This window comes from Podarcis gaigeae (genome assembly GCF_964106915.1).
Source record: "Podarcis gaigeae genome assembly, chromosome: 15".
Classification (NCBI taxonomy): Eukaryota; Metazoa; Chordata; class Lepidosauria; order Squamata; family Lacertidae; genus Podarcis; species Podarcis gaigeae.
The window spans coordinates 33504342-33520679 of NC_139692.1; the positions used below are offsets into that span (position 1 = coordinate 33504342).

The following is a 16338-nucleotide window of genomic DNA, read 5'->3' on the forward strand; positions in this document are numbered from 1 at the left end:
TACTACTACTACTATCACCTGAACTTACATTACTGATGTATCAGTGACCCTCTTGACACCATCTTCACCTCTCACCTACACTTTCTCTCTCCCCGCCCAGGTCTCGTATTCGCCGAGAGCTCTTTATCGAAGAGATCCAAGCGGGAGGCCAGAGCCAGGCAGGGTCCAGCGACTCTCCTTCGGCCAGAAGCAGCCGGGCAGTTCACAGCTCCGAAGGAGACAGTTGTGATGGGGTGGACGCGGAGGGCCCGCCAGACGGGAAGCCGGGAAGCCGCCTGGAAGCCGACGAGTACAGCAGCAACACAACCACAAAGTCTCAGGGAGGGCGAGCAGCGTCAGCTTTCGATGCAGGGGAAGAGGCACTGCGAGACGCCGGATCTTCGGAGAAAACGGAGACATTCCACTTGGGGGCGGAGAGCCTGGACGACACTGACGACGAGGGGAGGCTCCGAGCGCCGCGTCCGAGTTCTCCGCCGGGCTCCCTACATTCAGGAGAAACTCTGGAGACGACGCCAAACTCTGCTCCAGAAGAGGATGCCTCTACCTCAGCTGCCTCCACCTCGCTCCTTGCAGGGGAGAGCTCCTGCAAGGCCGCAGGGGAACGTGTGGAGAAAATTCCCATTGTGCCAAGTACCAGCTCCACGCCAGCCACCAACTCCCTCCAGACCCTGTTCGGCTTCTCCGAGGCGGTTTGCTCGAAGAACACGCGGGACAACACCTTGAGGAAAAAGAAGGCAGCGAATTTGAACAGCATAATCCACCGCCTAGAGAAGGCCGCAAGTCGAGAGGAGCCCGTGGAGTGGGAGTTTTGAGATTAAGCTCACCCAACTCTGAGGAGCTGGGGAAGTAAAACACAAAAAACAAAAACACACACACAAAAAAACACTTGGACCTCTTCTGGTTTTAATTGTGTCCCGCACTTACAGCCCTGCAGGCCACGGGGCAAAAATGCCATAGGCCAAGGTGCATATAGAGAACGAAAGGAGCGTTTCAGCCCAGTTTTATGTTTGTGTTTTCAAGGACGAAAACTGAAAATGTGTAGTCGAGCTTTTTGTACCCCGAAGTGTTTCTATTAATTGCCCTAAAGTGATTTTCCACAGTTTCTGGGGAAGAAAAAAAAACTCATACAGCTTTTGCCTTCTGCCCTCCTCTTTGGTGTGGGCTTTAAAACTAAAAAAAAAAAAAATTATATACAAACAAGAAGAAGAAAAAATTAAACCCACATATTTAAAAGGGGGGCTTTTTATCCGCCATCTAATGGCTAAACAGAGCGATAATAATACACTATTATCTTCTTTAAGCAGGAAAACCGAAAAAAGATGGAAGGGGAGATTTTTTGAGAAAAAGAAAAAAAAGGTTTTTTGTAGCTGTTCAGTTGCCACTAAGAGATTGCACAGTCAACCCGACTCTAAACACACTAGTTTGAATTCCTAAATATTTTCAAGAAAAGAATATTGTTTAAAACTTGGGATTTAAAAAAAAATACACATTTACTCCTCGTATTTTTTAAACAAAAGAGAAAAGTCACATCAGGAAAATATCTTAATTTGTGGTAGCTGACTTCAGTGTTTTTCTTGTAAAGTGGAATAGAAAATTGACTTGTAGTGCACATCGTTTCATAGCTTTAACCAATTCTGGTCTCTTTATGGGCTGGGATTTGTTTAATACACTCCATTTTAGGCCAAATCAGGACAGAAAAAGGAAGAAATCTGAAAAAAAAAATCTGAAATCTAGGTATTTTATAATCTGCTTTTTAACCTCTAACCACAGAGCACGCAGATCAGACCTCATTTCTAGGAGGTGTGGGAGACAGCTTGGAATGGGGACTTGATCGGATCAGCTTGAATTGCGTCATGCCAGCCTTGCAAATCAGTTACAAGTCCTCAGCCTGCCTAGTCACACATGCCTACATTAGTCATTTGTGCCCTATGGGAAAAGAACCACCAGCTTTTGAAAGAAATTAGCTCACTTGGTTGCAGACAGGTGGGTGTCATAATGAGCCTACGTTATACGTAGGACATGGCAGGGTGGTGGTGTTGACTAGAAGGATGGAAGCGTTTGGCTGATACCACTTTGGGAAGAGTGGAGGTGCATCTTGCAGTGAGAAGCACTTAGAACATGAGTGGGGAGCCTGTGGCCCCTGAGTTGATGTTTGACTACAACTCCCACCAACCTTGTCCATTGACCATGCCAGCTGGGGCTGATGGGAGTCGGAGTCCAGCAACATCTGAAGGGCGATGGGTTCCCCACTCCTGACTGACAATGAGCTGTCTTAATGGCAGGCAGTGAGATCAGTCACTGGGCACTTTCTTGTTTTCACATCCCACTAAGATAGAAAAGGACCTTTCAGCACCCTTAACTAATTGGTTAATCACTGGCTGTGGTCCCACAGCAAGCACTGATTTCTCTCTTAAGTTTCAGTTGTGGGATTATCATTATTATTATTATCACCATCCTTTTATGGCGGGGGGTGTCCTCATTAACAAAAAGAGGAAAGGCTTGCAGGAGGAGCCCGTGGCATTCGGTAATCGCAACGTAAACCACGGAACACCTAACCAAAGCATGCGCAGAAGCATGGCGCCCATCGCAATTGTCAGCTCTTCCACTTTGTTTTGCAAAAGCTGCAAGGCTGATCAAAGTACAAAATCAAATTTCCAAATTGTCTCTGACGCCTCCTGTTGTCTATGTGTATATGCGTGAGCATAGAGCCGTGTGGAAAGCCGAGTGTGTGCGTGAGTGTGTGTGCAATTTTATACGTCTGTATTTTCTTACGTACTTCTTGCACGCATAGAGTGCATTACTGCCACCTTTTTTCAATAAGCTGTTTTATCAGTTACGGCTTCTACAAGTTTGCTGATTTAGACTCCTTTATTGCCATATCTTTAAAACTAACGATAGAACGATTTCGGTATATATATATTATTTTTGCTTATTTATAGGTGCTGTATTTTATTATCTGATTGTTAGGGATGAAAGGGGGCAAATATTCTTTAGAGGGATAGACTGCCGGCAGTATTGGGTATAATTTACAAGATGTAGTTGTCATACTGTATATTATTGACAGACTTTTTCTTTTCTTTTCTTTCATTTTTTGGGGTCCGTATTGTGTATCATGGAAAACTTTGTCTTAGGTCAACATCTTTTGATGACACTTTAATGGTGCATTCATTGCTTCTTAAGTTCTAATTAATATTTTTTCTTTGTGATATGGGGAGGGGGGAAGGGGGAAAGGTATTCTGAGTTTTAAAAATGTGTTCCCAACATTACACCTCAACATGCTTGAAGTTCATTAGTAATTGATATGGGGGAGGGGCTACAAGATGTGAAACCACCTTCCTTGCATGTGTTGTTGTTTTTTAAAGGCAATTGTGTATTTTGCAGTCTCTTTACAAGGATTGACAGCAGCACTTAGTTCAGATCTTCACAAATTTAAATGTTTGGTAGCTTTAAAAGAAAAAAATGCCTTTTCATGGCCCAGGACGGAGGCTCTAGGAGGCTGCAAGGCAGGCTTGCTTTTACCACTTCTTGCTGTTAATTTTATAATTTCATAACTGTTTTGAGGGTCCGAATGTTGGAGCTTGAGGTCCACCGACAGCTCTTGGTTTGTTCCATGATGATCTGAGGAGACGTATTTGCAAAAATTGTGGCTGATACGAGAATCTGGGCAGCAGAGAAAGCCCAGCTGTTCCAGAAGAAAATCTGGAGAAGTAAATAAGCGCTGGTGATTCTTGACGTAGGCATAATCACCCTTTCCTAGCAGATAAACCTTCTGCTCTTGGCACATACATGAAGGCCGTGGTACAGCGGCTCTTAACATATGCATGGAATTTTGCGTGAACATCAGAGTGGGACTCGTGACTAAGGGGTTGCTCAGCATCTGCCGTGAGAATTCTCCACTTGCTTCTCCAAACAGGATCTGCCTCTCTTTTTCAAATCTTCCTGTCAGCTTACCCATCTTCACTTTTATCAGGGCCAAGTGTCTTGAGTCAACGAAGGAATCCGTTCTTGCCTTCAGATGTTTGTATCTTCTCTTACAGCAATAGATCTCCCGTTCTGATGTTTCCTCCCCTCCCAGATAGATATGAGGATGCTTGCCGCCGTCAGGGCCCCATGATTTGATGTCTCCCCATGGAAACCTGCATCCCATAATGTTGTTACTTGTGTGGTTTAGAGCATGCCCTAGCCGGGCAGTCAGAGTTCTGCCACCCATCCTGATAAGCAATATTGAAGTGCCTTGAAATAACAGAATTCTGGTTGTCTTTCATGTGCTGTGCTTCTCCTCCCCTCCCCACCCTGGTGCCTGTGGAGCATATCGTAAATATTGTGTAACCTTCTCTTTCCTTTTTTCCTCCCTAGGCCCAAGCAGATCTGTCTCATGTAAAATCTAGAAGCAAAGCTTGCTTTAGGGCAGGTGGTTCATTGCAGGGACCCTTATTCACAGAACTGAAGCACTCTTAGGCCAAATCAAAGAAGATGTTGCCGCTCTGCCAGCAGCTGCGAATTTGAAGCAGGAAAGCACTTGAAATTTCAGTATATATTTGGCACTGTATTGTCATTTTGGTTCCTTCCATCATTTCTGTTTTGGCTTTGAAGGGAAAGGCTGGCATGGACTCACAGAATCATCTGTGCAAGGCCTTCTCCATCCAAAATCTGATTCTTGTGTCATTGGCAAGAAGGTTTTGGCTGGCTTTTCCAATTAGTTCTCAACTAGGCTTGGTTGGATTTGGGTCCTGGCGAGGTGTGCCATTTGCAATCCGGTTTTCAGTCTTGGGAAATCTAGCATAACGGCCCCACTCCTGACTGGCAAGTTCATTGCAATGCAAAGGATTACAAACCAGTAGTTGTTAGTCACGGTGGTGAAAAACTACATTAAGAGGTCACATTTCAGCAAGTGTAGTTCTGTATTGTACAGCACCTCATGTATAGGTGCTTTCCCCAATACTTTCTTTTACAGCAAACTCCTGGCAATGTTTTTTTATGGCTGAAGCCTACTGCCATGCAGTAGTTCCCTGCCATCCCCCCAAAAAAGCCATGGGAAAATATTCTAGAGAATTTTAACAGAAGGGCCCTAGCTCAGTGAGGAAGCACATTTCCAACCTGTGCTACAGAAAACCCTGCCCTTGGGGGAATCTACGTTGAGAATACCAATTATAGCAGGCAAGTTTCCTTGAAAAGGCAGCACTATTCATGCAAGTCTGCAGCCTTGGCTAATGTCCCACATGAACTAAGGCCATGCCCAGAGCCCATCCAGAATCGTTGACACGATTCGTCTGGCATTGCATGGATTATTGTGTAATGCCCCGAAGGTGAAGACAGCAGCTCACGCTACTTAGTAAGCCACACTCGCACTGCTGAGAATAATTCCCGTTTGCCAACAAGGCATTATACAGTCCTAGAAGGCGTCCAGCAGGGAGAATGAACACCCACCACTGCCTTCATGGCCCTTTCTTTCCAAGTGGGTGAAATTCACCTAAAAGGAAGGCTTTTTCAGGTGCTGTTTTTCTGAAAAAATGTATTTTTTTCTCACCCCTGTAGGGGGGGAAAGGCCAAATGAAGCCCTCTTTGCAAATGCTTTTTGGAGAAATAGAGCTGTCTATAACTGGCCTCATGAAATTCTTCACAGCTCTACTTCTGCAAAAAGCATTGGCTTCCAAATTCTCTGTTCATTCCCACAAGCGACTCCCCTGTGTGCCTAGACAACTTTTAATAACATGCATGTGGTGGAGCACTTAGCAGTCCCGGTGAGAGAGGGCAGAGCAGCTTTAGGTTCTGAGTTTGTGGAAATGAGTTGATCCTATGAATGCTTTATCAAAAGTAAGTGCCACTGACATCAGTGTGACTTGGCCCAGAGCCGGCCCTACCATTAGACAGAGTGTAGCAACTACCTTGGGCAGCGGAAGCTGGGAGATGGAGAGCAGCAGCAGCAAGTTTTGTCTACCATGCAACCTGACCTGTGTCTCCAAAGCTGTCTCCTTCCAACTCTATGATTCTATGAGAGGGTGCCGCCCCATTGCCAGTGTTGAAGAAAGATGCAGCTGACTGGGCAAAACCTCCGTGCTTGGAAAGGTTGGGAGGTGCACCTTCCCACACCACACAATGTATTGAGCCGGGCCTGGACTTGCTCCCAAGGAAGTGTGCATTGGACTGTAGCTTTAATCACAGCACCAAAGGGGGACGGATTCCGCACCCAGAGCCCTTCACACTATTTGTCAACTGTCGTATTGACCCACGTTTCCAAAGCATGCTGGCACTGACTTGCAAGTAAATTTATCTCAGAGGAGGAGCACTAACCTGCAGACCTGAAAGATCAAGCTAACCTGCAGGTAGGCAGGTAGCACACTCCCAAGGTAGTTTTCCGGGCTTCTTCAGTGGTCTAATCTCAAAGTCTTGACACGTATATTGATATTCAATTTCATAGAGAATCAGTCTCTATGAAAGAAGTAAGTAAACCTCCCAGAGGACTATACATTTTCGTTAAAAGCCACTCCCCTTTCTTATGTTGGAGCTCCTTCGATCTAAAGGTAGGGAGTCCTTAGAGTTGCACTCCTATCTTTTGTGTGTGTGGCTGTTGAGAGAATAATATGCTTCAAAAAATATGCAGTAGATGCCCTTGCGATTTAAAAGGATTCCCCCACTCCTTTCTAACAGCAAAGAAATCTCACTCTTAGCTGCAGTGTTAATCAAATCAGATAAAGAAAAAGAAAAAATTATTAGCACAATACTTAGCTGCTTCTTTTTTAAATGTATTCTCCACTAGCATTGCAGCAGTCAGAGGACACTCAGCAGTTCTGTCTCTCATGCTCTATTTCAAAAGCCCCTAGTACTGTCAAATTTTGGCAGTTCAGAGTTGGGGAACTCCTTAGGAAAGCACCCATGGAAGTTGTTTTGTTTCAGAGTCTTGGGCTGCAGTTGAGAACCTTTCTGAGCACTAGGGAGTGATGGCTGGTGGAATGGTGTTCACACCTCCTTGATGATATCCCTTAAGACACCTCCATGACCACTTAGATGCCCTTGGAAACCTGTTGAAACTGGTTAGCTGGTGCCACACCGCTGCTGAGAACTAAAATATTTCTGTACTCTACTCCCTTGCTTTCCAAGAAATGTATTGGATTGTGTGAGGCTCTGCCTGGAGCAGAATCACTTTGAGTTCAGATACTTTCTGAGCAAATGCAAGAAATTATCAACATCAGCAATGCATGCTTTTATTCTTATTATTAGGACCTATCATTTGGCCTCCTCATCCTATTCATGGTTATATAACCTTGAAGACAGTGAGTGAGGCTCCTTAGGGTGGGAGGGTGCTAGGTGCCACTGCCACCCATACTGAGTTGAATCGGATGGGTGTCATGCCCTGTAGGTGCTCCCAGCTAAAAGAATGATTCCTGGAGCAAGAAAGGCAAAGCAGTGCGGAACCAGCTTTGCACACAAGCAAGGGGCTCGGGAACTGCTGTGGACACTATCACAGCACTTGCTTAAATAGTCAGACCAGATTTGTGGACCAGCCCTAGCTACTCTCCCTCCTTCTGCTCATAGTTCTGTGCATCCAACCCCTTGTGTTCTGGATAGTGCTAAATGCGCCCCAGGCCAGCTACGTTCGGAACACTGGCCAGGCCTGTACCAGGAGAACAGCTCTCCTAGTAGGGTCTCCTGTGGACTAGAACTTCCTGTGGGGTACATCCAGGAGGTCTTCTATCTCTAAGGTTAGTTATGAGAGGAGGAGGAGCAGCCTAACACCAGTGGACAAAGCTACCTCTATTTCCTCCACAGGACTAGCAGATTGCTGGTGCCTTATGTTTCAGGCACCAGTAAGCACTTAATTATATCGCGTGGAAACAATCCGTTGAAATAAAGTAGTGGGGTGGTGTTTTTAAGCCCCACACCCAGTTGTTAGGACTTTTAAAGAAATTAGGTTCTTTATAACTCAGTTGTACATTGCTGGGACGTTTTAATGCAATTAACTTGCTGGTGCATTGATCTAGTAGCCGTTTGCCACCATTTGTAGTGAATCCAAAATTCTTTCCATCCTATGCAGAATGCTCAATATTTTAGTTGCCACCTTACATGTTTGCTTCCGTTTTCTGAGGTGTTATTGCTTTCCATGGCACGTTAAGCAATCCCTCTGCGCAAATGTCAGCCTCGGAAGGGGGGACATGCGAAGATCTTCTCATCATTGCATGTTAGCTTTCCTTTCTCTAATGAGAAGGTGGAGGCTGCAACTTAAGTAAACTCCACTCCCAGGTCTATATAATCCTATATGCCCAAAGGCTGTGGTGGAATACTTACCTGGGAGTAAGTCCCACTGGACCCAGGAGTGCTGGCTTCTGAGCAGAAATGCAGTCTGTCAGTCTGATCCAATGAGTCACTACTTTTCGTGACTTGCGATCTGAATGCATAGTCTAGCACTCCACTGAAGAAGAATCCCACAGCTCTCTGTGAGCCCCACAACTGACATTGCAGCCCACTGTAGAGATTAATTGTGGACCTTTGCATCTTAGAAAAGTATTGCACAAGCACACTTAAAAGTGGCTAGCACCTAGGGCTGAAATTGTTGAAGTAATAAATTTCATAATGGAAGAAATTAATTAGTTTAATCCGTTTAAAAACTAGACACCCCCCCCCCACTCCAAAAATCATTTTTTTTAGTCATGGAAGGGAAGCCTGTACTCCTGGACCTGCTACAAATACTCAGAGTATCATGCAGTTCGCAATCTTCACAACTGCAAGGAACAGGATATTGGGAGTCCCATATATGTGGGCTCCATGTGCTCAAGGGCATCTCTCATTTATGTATTAAGATTTCCACAAAGGCCCTTGATAAGCATGCATGGAAGCCAGCAGCGGGAGCACATATGCTTCAAATAGTTTTTGAAGCAATAGTGTGTCTTAACTTTAGTCAACAGTCATTACCGAAATACTCAAGACATCCTGTTTTAATTGGAAATTAATTGGTTAAATTCAAAAATATTCATTTACTTAAACCCATTAATCAGTTTGCTATCCTTTTTACTCTGGTGAAAACATAATGTATTTAGTTGCATGGATCATTTCTGAGTGCAGAATGAGTTGCCTAACTCGTGTCATTCTTGCAGGGTTCATCTATTTACTTACCTTTTAAAAAACAGATTCATTATACAACCTACTTCCTCAAACAACTCCAGATGAACATGGCTGGGTTGAACATGGCATGTATGAACTTACCCAAAATGTAGGTCTTTGAACAGCCTTGAAAGGCCAGCAGTTAGACCTGGGCATGCACAAATTGTTCCACTTCTTGGGCACACAGCGCTGAAGCCTGAATAAGAATCTTCAACGGCTTGAAAACATGCAGTGCTTTTTATCAAGCAAGAGAGGCTTTCGCACAACCTGTGCATAGCAAAATCAGGATATAATTGTGAAGAACAGGGCATATATCTTTGGTAACGGCCAGCCCAATCTTCAGGACTGCCCATCTTCATTTTCCACTCTGTTATGAAACTGCTGAAATGAACACAAGTGCCTGGGGGCACCTTTAATTTGCAGTGTGGTGGCATGCATTTTCTTATATGAGCATGTGAAGTTGCCTGCAGCCTGCCAGCCACTTGTGCCGCCATCTTTTAAGGTACCTTGTCCTTTGCAGTCATTCTGCAATTTCTAGGGCTATCAGAGGTGGGGAACCTGCGAGATATTGCTGGACTCTCAACTCCCATCACCACTGCCCATGCTACCTGGGGCGGATATCAGTTGGAGTCCAAGAACATCTGCATGGCCACTGGTCCCATACCCATATGCTAGATTAACCACCTGCCTTTTTAATCAGTTACATCAATTTGCATGTTACAGGTGCTTTTTGGAGATAACACAATTAAATGAAAGCTGCCACTAATATCAGTAGCAAAAGCCTTTTAGTGCTGTGCATGCTTACTCAGAAATCATAGAATCATAGAGTTAAAAGGGGTCCCGAGGGTCATTTTGTCCAACCCCCTGTATGCAGGAATCTCAACTAAAGCATCCATGACAGGTGGCCACCCAACCTCTGCTTAAAAACCTCCAAGGAATCCAACACCTTCAAGAGGGAGGCTTCCACTATTAAACAGCTCTTACCTTCAGAAAGTTGCTACTGTTCTTCAGCCAAACATGTCTAGTGAGCCTTGCTTCCAATGAAATCTGCCTTAAGCTGCATTTACCTGGTAGAAAGCCCTGTTGAAGTCAGCATGGTTTACTTATGAGTAGACTTGCATAGGATTGTACTGTTCAATAACATGATCGTTAAAGCTTGCAGTTAAATTTTGCTGCATTAGCAATGATGCAGTGAAGATTCAGATGCATTTGCCTGCTTACCCGTTGTCTTTGTAGTCACACATGCGGAATAAGCATTATGGGGTTTGGTTTTCGAAGTATATTCTGCAGAAGTTACTATGTATGTAGGACGTCTGTACCTCTGGCATTGGCAGCATCCGACTGGATAATGTCAGAGCACGGACAGGAGGCCAAGCTTTAAAATGTCACCAACGGACAGTGGAACGCTTAGGGTTCTGATTCCTTCTGCAATAACCAGCAGCCATGCAGGGTTTGTAACCACAAAGGGGAAAAGGTTGCATATTTTAAGGCCTCGGTTGTTGAAGCTGACCTTTCCCTCCCTGCCTTAGCATGTCACCATGCTGCTTGCAACTGTGCATGCATCACCTGTGTGCAGGATAGCAGTCTTTCCCCCATCATTTTAACACCCCATCACCCTGATCCAGTTATTCCTCACAGTTGCACACACCAAGTACTCATGCCTGCAAGGGATTCATTGCGCACTGGGGCGCACACAGAAGTCATGCTTGAACCAGCTCCCCTGGTCTCTTCGGTGAGGGAGACAGCTTCTGTTGGAATTGTGCACATGAGGAGTCTATGCTGGACATCTTGCTGAACAAAGAGGGAATCTCCTGTGAGTTTCTGCTCTCCAGAGATTTGGAAGGTGGAGGCAAGCATGGTCTTACAAAATACTGAGCCTGCATACGAGAAGCTGTTCAAGGTGTCTCCTTGATTCCAGTAGGGCTGAAATAAGCTTTAAAATTCATGGCTTTAATAAAGCAAATCATCATAATGCATTTCGTTTCGTGGTCTATTATGATGGAGAAAAATAAGAGCGTGCCCCCTCAAAAAATAAATTAGGGTTGTGTGTTTCCCATTTTTAAAGTTGTTTGCTATATTTAAGTAACCAAGTTTACTAGAGAAGGGCAATGGTTATTCACACACACTGTTTTATAATTATCAGATATATTGAGTTTTATTTAGGAGATTTAGATGAAAGTTTGTGTTTTGCTTTGCAATTTGCTTCCTTTGTCCAAAGTCCTAAATTCTGCTGTCATTTACATCTTTCACAAACTTGCATTTGTGAGCTTCTTCTAATCTGAAATTAACCAGTGATTTGGATATCCTTTCCTTTTCTTTTTTATTATATTCCCCCACCCCACCCCCAGTTTTTAACAATTTAACAAGCATAACCCTTACACATTCTCAGTCTAGATAATACAGATTTGGATTTCAGGACATATCAGAGAATACCTATCTACTCAGGATCATTAAGAAAAATGCAGAAATCTGGGTTGTTGGGGCACTAATTTTTCAAAAGCACTTAATAGCATGCATTAAATCTTTGTGCAATAAGAAATACTTTGTTTGCAGGGAGCTAACCTGTATGGAATGTGTTAAGTTAGCAAATATGAGTTCCTCTGTCTTTGAAGTGTCTGGCAGTGGCCTCTTTGATGGAATTGTGGCATCCATAATTGGTGAAATTTCAGGTGGAATTGTGGCACCGTATTAGGAACACTGAGCATGTGACCGTTTACCAAGTGGTTACAAAAAGGCTGGTACTCTCATTAGGCCAACTACTCAGAGGGACACAGTACTGACCTTTGAGGAGCACAGTTTTATACAGATTAGTTTATGTGATATCTTAAACTTTCTGATAATCTTTCAAGAATGTCATTTCTACAAGACACCTGCTTTTGAAAATTGCAAGTTAATTTTGGGAGGGCAATGCAAATAGTTTACGTTGCCTATGGCACAAAATAACCTTGCCTACAGTGCGAAATAGCCAGGCACCAGCACTAGTTATGTCCCACAGTTTGCAATGTAACCACTTGATAAGACATTGTCCTACCAAGCAACAAGGGAGAATTTTTTGCACTCCGTTTTTTAAATTATTATTATTAGGCATTTACAGGTGTGGATAGATTTGCCTTGTTCCTTGGCACAATGATACACAGGAAAGGTTAGTCACGTGGTTGCTTGCATGCCACGATTTTGTTCTCCTTTGGTAAAGCATCATAATCATCTGTCCTCTTGCGTTTTCTGCAAAACACTCCTCCAAGCTGGTCATCAATGGATTTGAAGACCAGTAACTACAATCTGTTGAAGTGGTAATTACCAAATTTCAATTTTACATAACTCTGCCTCCATTTGGGGAGCAGACATGTGTTGCGGACATTCCCTGCCAAATTGTACTTCTGCGGCGGCCCTTTTGCACAGCCTAGCTATGACAGGACAGACAAAGTTACGACTTTGCAGGGGGTTGGACCAGATGGCCCTCAGGGTCCCTTCCAACTCTGAAATCCTATTATTCTACCTGATAGACACAATCATGCAAGTTATCTGCTAGGCACTTAGTGGCTCAAACATCCCACTTCGATACCCAACCTGTCTTATGCAACCTTTAAAGGCACTGAAGCATCTCATTCTTTGTCTCTTGGGAAAAGGGACTTAACAATAAGTTCATTCCAGTTTAACTGGGACTTGTTAAAAACAAATGGAAAACATCTGCTTCTCTGCCTCTTTAGTCATCAGCAGCAGCACTTATCTGTGAAGTGGTTCTGTTAATCAACTGCACCACGAGCATATCTTATCTTTTGTTTCATCCCGAAAACTCGCACAAACATTGAGCCTTTCCTACATGTAATGAGATTATTATTATTATTATTATTATTATTATTATTATTATTTCCCAAAGTGCTTTCCAGAGCTTCCTGCATAAAACTGCAACGGCCATACTCACATATCTGTCCCAAGTGTACACAGTTCCATGACTCGTGCGTGCAACCTTGCCCCAAGCGAGTGGCTGCGCGGTTTGACTTGCACCTCAGGTGGTCAGCCAAGACTCATATCATTCCTTTGTATATTCTGGATACTTTGTAAATGTGTATAAAATCGTTTTTAATTTAAAGATCTTCCGCTTTGAGAGTTTAGAAGGACACAGCTTTGGGTAGGGAGGGCAAGGAAAGAAGCAAATGCACAAAGCGCTCTGAGCCTCCTTGAGTCTGTGGAATGGGTCCGTGAAGAGGCATTTTTTTGCTGTTCCCAAAGTTCATTGCCATTTCTAGCAAAGTATTTTCAGCCGAGAGACTGCTTTCCTCAGCAAGGTTCCTCTTTCACCTGAGTGCGTCTTTTCCAAATTTAAAATGGCAAGGTCTGTTTCTGCTATGTGAGAATACCCATCGCATGCTAACATCTGGCAGCGCGGAGCGTGTTGACTTTGGTGATGCTGTGAGTGACGTCTCACCCTAGGGGTGTGGTTTTGTTTTTTTGGAGGGGGGAGTGTTTAAAAGAAACTTCTGCTCCTTCCATTGCCTCTGCACCAGGCCCCATGTGCCATAGTAACTCTCCAGAAGTAGACTAAAAAGCAGCTTGGCGTAGAATATGACGATACACGTGCTCCGTTTGAAAACTTTCAGGCGAGGGTTAAGGATGGCGTGAGCCATGCAGCTGTCAACCTTGCATCTCACCCTGCTTTTGGGTTTGTCTAGAAATGATTCTCTGGGCTGTTCAGGTAAGGGAGTGGGGATGAGGAGAGCCCACCCACAGAGGCAGGAAAGGCCCAATATGTTTTAGAGCCTGAGGCAAAAATCCAAATGTTGCCTCTCCTCTTCTCTCACTCCCCCACCTCCCTCACTTGATGGTGGTCAAAATACAAGGAGACAGTAAATAATTGTACATTTTGTGGTGTTGCACCACCCTGCCTAATTGGTCCAGGTCTGAGGGGGTTTCTTTCATAGCTGTCAACGTTTCCCGTTTTTTAAGGGAAATTCCCTTATTCCGAATAGGATTCCTTGCAAGAAAAGGGAAAAGTTGACAGGTATGGATTCTTTCTCTGCCCATTTGTAATGATGAACACAGTTGAGTGGTATGGCATGCAACTGTTCTTTGAGGAGGTAATACGAGAGGTAGCAGCTTATGCAGAAACAAAGAAAATGAATAGGGGAAAGTTGCCTTTTTTGTTTTTAAAAAGCCCCGTTACTGTGCAGAAGAAGGCTTGCCACTCATTTAGCAAACCCGTGAGGTGATTCCAGGGAGCCCCAGGGTTGTTTTCAACTAGGTCCTGTTCCGAGTAGACCCTTTGAGCTTGCCAAACGATAAAGTTACTCACATCCATTCACTTCGGTGGGTCTACTTTGAGTAGGACTAGCCCTGAATGCCACCCCTGCCCTTCCTCAGTCTCCGAAGCAAATTGGTGCATCTCCTCTCTGGGAGCAAGCAGACCCCTTGAAGGGTCTTTGGGCATGAGGATCAAAATGAACAGGAGTCGTGTGGGAACATGTCTGGTAAACTTCTGGAGAGCAAGGAGGAGGTCCCGGTGGATCGTGCCCCCAGCCAAACCCAACCACTTCCCCCTTCCTTTTTTATTTTTAATTTTCTTGCGCTAGTTTGGACTGGTGATGGGTGGGGTAAGGAAGGTCTACTTTTAAAATAATGAGCTTTTGGTAAAGGTGTTTCTCCCCCCCCCCTTAAATTGTTATTCTTTCTTCTCCAAATAGTCTATGCATTTCCAATGTCGAAAGCCGCTTTCTGCCGCTCTCCCCCCACCCCACCCCTCCCTGCCCAAAAGGCACTGTGTGTTCTGCTCTGTGGACAACACTCTGAGAATGTCATGTGTGCGAATTTGGACGTTTTAAATCCAAAGTAAATGGCAACCTAATTTTTGTTTGTTTGTTTGCTTCCTCGAAGTCCCTTTTCACATATATATATATATATATAATTTTAAGTCAAGGCCACGATCCGCCTCAAGAGGCTTGTGTGCACGTCCCATTGAAACCTGGGGACTTGCACAGGAGACCTTCCCAGCGGGTCATGCGCTCTGAAGATTTTATTTTTTGTTTTTGTTTTTATTTTTTTGCATTTGTGCAATAACTACTTGCCATTTTATCGGGCTAACCTTTGGACTTGCCCTGACTACTAACACAGCACAAAATGAACTCGAAACAAAAAAAAAGGTGTATTTTTTTTCCTGAGAATATTTTCTTTTTTAAAAAAAAATTGATGATAAGCTCCATTTTACCCCCGTGTACTTGTGGTGTCCGACATTTTTAGCAGTATTTTATATATATATATATAAATATTATATTATTATTATTATTTTCCTGTAACGCACTAAGTCTTAGATGTTTTTAGACGCTCATTTCTTATATTCACAATCACAGATTTTAATGAAATATCCTCACAAAGACCCAATTGACCAAAAAAAGTGTCTTTTTTTTTTGTACAAGTAGCTTTGAGAAGCCCCACGTTGTGTTGCTGTGATTTCATCTTTTGTAACATTTTATTTCTTGTTCAGAAGTTTATTAAAGAAAAAAAAAGTTTTATATGGCCGGCTGTGGCGGAGTGGGGGGGCCTCCCTCCGTTGGGGGGGGCGGCATTTCCTTCCTGTCTTGGGCCCGCCATACAATGTTCTGTTCTCAGCACTGTACAACAGTCCCTATATGATATGGAGAAGCAATATCACTGTACGAAACTCACATGATGTATTATTATAATTCACTAGCACCCTAGGTGTGATAATTGAAGTAAATATCTTTTATACAAACATAACGACGTGTAGGTTGTCTTTCTTCAGGCAGACTGGACTCAAAAGCAGCAAACATTTTGACGGGGGTTCCGTTTTCGCTCGTCTGGGAGTTAAATACGTTGGACGTGACGATTGTGTGTTTATTGTGAGAAGACGGCATCCTTTTCGCCGCAAGATCTATCTATCCATCATTCACATTTGCTCATTTTTAAATAGAAAGGGGGGGTGGAATCTGTGTTTTTCTGTAGGTGGGGAAACACTTCATTCTCCCAGCATTGCAGAACCAGAGCTCTTTTGTGTGCCTCCTCCGCCAGAGGTATGGAGGGTGGCAACACAAGAACAGGGCCTTCTCTGCAGTGGCTCCCCATTTGTGGAATGCTCTCCCCAGGGAGGTTCACAGGACACCTTCATTATACACCTTTAGGCGCCAGGCGAAAGCGTCCTTTTTAACCAGATGTTTGGCTGATTGACATGCAGTGCCCTTCTAAAATGTATTGGGGGGATTATTGGGTTATTTACATTTCTGTCATGAATTT

The 16338-nt window shown here is 43.9% G+C and overlaps 1 protein-coding gene across 15 annotated transcripts in view; it reads left to right on the forward strand.

The window, feature by feature from the left end:
• CUX1 (cut like homeobox 1) overlaps positions 1–16338 on the forward strand; it is a 259810-nt gene that overhangs the window by 226165 nt on the left and 17307 nt on the right. For 14 of the 15 annotated variants that reach the window (XM_083714296.1, XM_083714301.1, XM_083714300.1 and 11 more), the window contains one exon: positions 101–15825. The exons of the other annotated variant lie outside the window; for it this stretch is intronic. In XM_083714296.1, the coding sequence (XP_083570422.1) occupies positions 101–812 (712 nt within the window). In that variant the 3' untranslated portion in view covers positions 813–15825. Of the gene's footprint in view, positions 1–100; positions 15826–16338 lie in introns of those variants that run through there. 15 annotated transcript variants of the gene reach the window in all.